The sequence below is a fragment of the Zea mays genome, chromosome 1 (genome assembly GCF_902167145.1).
Source record: "Zea mays cultivar B73 chromosome 1, Zm-B73-REFERENCE-NAM-5.0, whole genome shotgun sequence".
Lineage (NCBI taxonomy): Eukaryota > Viridiplantae > Streptophyta > Magnoliopsida > Poales > Poaceae > Zea > Zea mays.
Window position 1 is genome coordinate 191,628,665 of NC_050096.1, and position 5,434 is coordinate 191,634,098.

At 50.1% G+C, this 5,434-nt stretch overlaps 1 protein-coding gene across 1 annotated transcript; it reads left to right on the plus strand.

The window, feature by feature from the left end:
* Nucleotides 1-637: 637 nt before the first annotated feature.
* On the plus strand, nt 638-2,373 carry LOC100281865 (uncharacterized). Its single transcript, NM_001154785.2, has one exon. It carries the CDS (start codon nt 770-772, stop codon nt 2,096-2,098), a length of 1,329 nt encoding a protein of 442 aa, NP_001148257.1. The 5' UTR covers nt 638-769; the 3' UTR covers nt 2,099-2,373.
* Nucleotides 2,374-5,434: the final 3,061 nt, after the last annotated feature.

A 5,434-nucleotide genomic window follows, 5' to 3' on the forward strand; every position in this document is an offset into this window, starting at 1 on the left:
GTGTCCAATCAATTGTTGTTTGTTACGCTCTAGCTACAACTAGAAGAGAATGATAGACAGAAGACCTCCGACCACGCTTGCATGCATGCACGTCCAGGTGTCCGGCTAGCTCCACCGATTCAATTGCAATCAAATCACGGCTAGCATTCCAGCTGGGATTTGATTGCAAGTGGCTGGTTTGATTGCATCAGTGGTAAACCATAGTCGGTCGTTGTAATCCTGACGAAAAACAAATCTGGCAGTGAGATGTTCAATTAAGGGTGGTACACAGTGCATACGGCCATAATGATAATTTATATAAGGGATTTGCTAAGCATATAGTCGTCTGATTTTTTTTTCTATTTCTAGACGACAAACTATATATATATATATATCCATCTAATCTAAATTCAACCATCAGAATCTATTTTATTAAACTTATTCTCATCTTTTCTTTTGTTGCTAGTTCATCTTCGCTTTGAGAGGCAACTGTAGGATAGAAAATGTCATGATATATATAATAATAGAACTAGCACAACTTGTTAGATGGAGATCGAAGACGACGACGAAGGGCGCTGTCAGTGTTTCCCTGGCGCCCTCTATATCTTCCTTCCCTCCAAACCCTCCTCGCCTCTCCATTTTAGTTAGTGCGCTCCATTGCGTGGTTGCTCCTGCTCGCTATTCTTAGCCCCAGAGCTCGCGCCACACCACAACACGTACCTCCCGCGCGCGGGGCGTGCAAGCACACGGCTGCCCCGGCCCGCGCGCCCGTGCCGGCCGGCCAGCAGACATGGACATCGACCTCGACCGGGCGCGCGCGCTGCGCATCCTCGGCCGCGGCGCCATGGGCACCGTGTTCCTCGTCGCGGAGGGGCCCTCGGCCTTGCGCCCCAGCCGCTACGCCCTCAAGGTCTTCGACAAGCGCTCCGCCGCCCGCAGCAGGAAGCCTGACGCCGACCGCCGCGCGCGGTGGGAGATCAGCGTGCTGTCCCGCCTTGCGCACCCGCACCTCCCCTCGCTCCTCGGCTTCACCGAGACGGACGACCTTCTCGCGTGGGCCGTCCCGTACTGCTCCGGCGGCGACCTCAACGAGCTCCGCTACTCGCTCCCCGACCGCATCTTCTCCCCCGCGGCCATCCGCTTCTACATTGCCGAGATCGTCTCCGCGGTCGCCGAGCTCCACGCCGCGGGCGTCGTGTACCGCGACCTCAAGCCCGAGAACGTGCTCCTCCGCGCCGACGGCCACGTCACGCTCACCGACTTCGACCTGTCCCGCCTCCTCCACCCCAGCAGGTCGTCCGCGGAGTCGTCGTCGCCCCCGCGGCCAGCGTCGTCCCGCGGCCACCACAACCGCCGGTCGCGCGTCCCCGCGCGGAGCGACTCGGTTCTCAGCCAGCAGGTCAAGTCGTACTCCAACTCCAACAACTCCAGGCCCCCTCACCAGCCCTGGTCCGCGGCGTCGTCGCCGCGGCAGCAGCTCCAGAGCCTGGTCCGCTACATCATGGGGAGCGGCGACGGGGCCGGGGTGGGCAGGAAGAGCAAGTCGGCGCGGGTGTCGCCACTGAGCCGGAAGCCCGCGAGCTTCGGCGGCAGCTCCTCCGCCGCCGCGTGGGGCAAGTCCTACTCCTTCGTCGGCACGGAGGAGTACGTGGCGCCGGAGATGGTGCGCGGCGAGGGCCACGGCTTCGCCGTCGACTGGTGGGCCGTCGGCGTGCTCGCCTACGAGATGGCGTTCGGGCGGACGCCGTTCAAGGGCCAGAACCGCAAGGAGACCTTCCGGAACGTGCTGCAGCAGGAGCTCGAGTTCCCGGGGGACACCCGGTGGCGGACGCCGGAGCTCGCGGACCTCATCTCGGGCCTGCTGGAGCGGGACCCGAGGAGGAGGCTCGGGTACGCCGGCGGCGCCGACGAGGTCCGGGCCCACCCGTTCTTCGCCGGCGTCGCGTGGGACATGCTCACGGAGGTGTCCCGCCCGCCCTACATCCCGCCGCCGGCCGACGAGGACCTCGCGGACGTCGAAGGGTTCGACGTGAGGGGCCACTTCAAGGACCTTCACCAGCCGCCGCCTCCCAAGTCCGCGTCGGAGTCGTCCTCGTCCGAGTTCTCGACGGAGTTCTGACTCTGAGCTCGGGCTAGCTTCTTTTGCGCTTTGGTCCTCGGTAGATTACTATATTGTAACCAGAGGGTCGAGGGTGTCTGTACTGTACATACATGGAGACGGGGATGGTGCTGTAAATTCGACGTAGAGTTGGTGTGGTTGTGCAAACATTTTGGGAAGCGCGAGGGCTCGCCGGCGCACTGTGCTCGAGGCATTTTCTTCGTGTAATTTTTTTTCCGCTTGGCTTGCAAGCGATCACCTGACTACCGAAGAAAAGAAAAAGGATAACTTGAATCGGCGCAATTTTACTGCTTGGTTGAGTTTATATTACTCCTACAACGTAGGCACGGATAAATTCACGAGAATTCTGATGCGAATTAAAGTAGTACTTCTAGTTCCAGAGGACGTGCAACGTACCGTGCTCTAATCATCATAATATGGGGGTCATTAAACTGCGTCCAACAGATTATCCATATAATTATCTAAAATAGTGTTTTACACTGTAGACTGTATTATTTAGATAGTAAATTTTAAAATATAAGATGAGACGTGTGGATTAGATGTTGGAGATAATCTTAGTGAAGCTAATCCTTTATTTCAGGGTGGTAGAGCCACGCTTGACATGCCCACACATTATTTTTGTAAAAATACTAAAATCAAAAATAAAGAAGGGTTTGAATCATACTTGTTGTCTCTAAATCCACATTCACACACCTAACCAACACAACACACACATTTACTTTTACAGCATTTCAAAAAGACTCTTTATTTTTGACTCTATTTATCTCTCCATAAATATTAAACTCTCTATATAACATCTCATTCCAACAGACCCTTCAATATACAAGATAGCTTGGCTAACGAGAGTTGCTAGCCAAATTTAGCTACTGAGAGAGTTAATTTAGAGAGTTAGATAGCTTAGCAAGTTAAATAGCTAGTCTGTTGGAGAGCTATTATGCTATTAAATAGCTAAAATTTGGCTTGACAAACTATTCAGCTAGTCTTTTGAAGATTCTCTTAGTTCAATTAACTAGTGGACCTAGATCTCAAAATTTGCCGTCAACAATGCATGATATAGGCTTTCATATATATATATATGGAGTATAATGACAAGAGTTTTTGGGCTTAGTTATTGCAACTTACTCCATGCTTTAAAAGGCCTCGCTCATGCATGCAGACTCTCAACAATAATTGTTGAGTCGCCATGCCCATCGGGTTCGTACAGACGCTGTGCTGTTCCGAGCTGTTGGTTGTTGAGACAAACCATATATGCCCTCGCCCACGGCGCCACAAATTTTAAATGCCATGCGGAAGTTTAATTAATCTTTGTCTGAATTGAGAGGGGGAAAAAATCAACGTTTAAAATAATTCAGAATCTCTGACACTCTGTGCACGGGTGAACGACGATCCATGCTGATGGACTGGACTATAGTTAAGCTCCTTTGTTTATCATATGTATATATATCTTATTTAGCTCAGAAAACACTACATGCATATAAATATATAATTGCATCTAACCAACAGATCGATTATTGTATGTAGGTATGTATATCAGCGGTTGTCGATTATTTTGATGCACTGGACATCATAACGCTCGTGTGTTAATTATTCATAACGAATATGTGTATTGGCTCCGATGTAGACAACGTCAATCACTAGGGGTGTAGCGCCTGTTGGTGCCCTCTGCGGCGGCACGGATGGTCCACGGCTCTGAGTCAGACGGTCCGCGACCTGAGCGCAGGAGCGACGCCTTCCCTCGACGGACGGTCCGCGCACAGGGCCGGACGGTCCGCGATGGTGCAGGGTTGTCTTCCTTCTCGCTGGAATCTAGGTCTCACCCCCTGGAGGAAGAGATCTTAGGACGCTCCGGGTCGACAGGTCACCCGGGGCGTCCCCAGACGACGTAGAGTCACCTAGGAATTAAGATATTAATTCGAGGAAAAGGCCTTGAGTGGACAACTAGATCTTGCCCCGGGAGGGATAAGATCCTAGGGTCGTCTTGGAGTCGGCATGCCACCTAAGACGAATCTAGACGACATAGAGTCGAATAGGGGTGGAGGTGGATATGCGGAAGGCTATAACTAGAACTACGCTACATCTACTCCTAAGGCAGGAATGATAAAGAAAATAATTGGTTCGATTGGAATGTGTTTGTGGGTTTTCAATTGGTCGTATCCCTTTATATTTATAGAGAAGGAGATATGGACCTATTCCTAAGATATAGCCAACAACTTTTACGTGATTAGATAGATAACCACGCACGATATAAGGATAATCATCTGATTTAATCTAATCACGAGACCGCGAACCATCCGAGCAAGGCCGAACCGTCCACCACTTTTAGTGCTCAACAGTGTGGTCTACAGTCTAGCTACACAGTATGTACGCGCGTGTGTGAGCTTAGCTTGCAACTGCAACCCTGCTGCATGGAGTTGGTGTTTGAGTGCATGCATGACACACTATCGTAGCTGGCTGCTGGTGGTGCGCCATTACACATCTTGTTAGCTGCCTAAACCAAAGCTAGTGTTTTTGTTAGAGACCAAGACTTGTTGCTTGTTGGGCAGGCTCATAATAGTATGCACCAGCTGCCCTGACGCTTTTGGTCTCCTTGCTGGCTTAATGGTTCTGCAAAGCCTCCTGGTGATGGGCCTTCGTTTCGCTCGTCAATTTAGCCATCTTCTTCAGAATTTAGATCATAAACTCAACAGTACGTGTATACGTTGTTTGCTTCTGAGTTCTGACTACCGTTTCCTACGCAAAGTGTGAAGTTTAACTATCAGCTAGTGTAAGTAGTAGGTGTGCATGCGTTTGGTTTATTTAGGAAAAGTTGTTGGAAACTGTTCAGGGAGTAGGAGACATATGGCCCTTGCTTCATGCGCAAATTTGGGGGCTAGCTGGTGGTAATCACCCCAGAAAAAGCTCTTGACTTGTTAATCCGGTAGAGCTATCAAGATAAGGAAATTGATTGTCACTATGGTCGACGGAAACCAGGCGGGCGGTGGTGATGGCTCAAGACACGCCACTAGACACTGCTAGATAGTCCTTCTATCTAGGTACACTGAATCTGCTGATATTTGTAGTGGGGGCTCAAATCATCTAGAACGTTTCATCTGAGGTTATCATCAGAGTTTTTTTTTGCGATAATGAAGATGGCGCCGGTATCTAGTTTTCTTCGTTTTAACATTCAGAATTTGTCGTGTAAAAATAATTTCTTTAAAATAAATTGCATTGTTTTTTGGTTAGTTTTTATTAGGCGTCTCTTATGAGTTTCCATTGGCATGAATTGGATATAGGTATCAATTAGATCAAAGCTATCATATTATATTTATCCTTTTCTTTTGTTGTGCCCCATGTTGC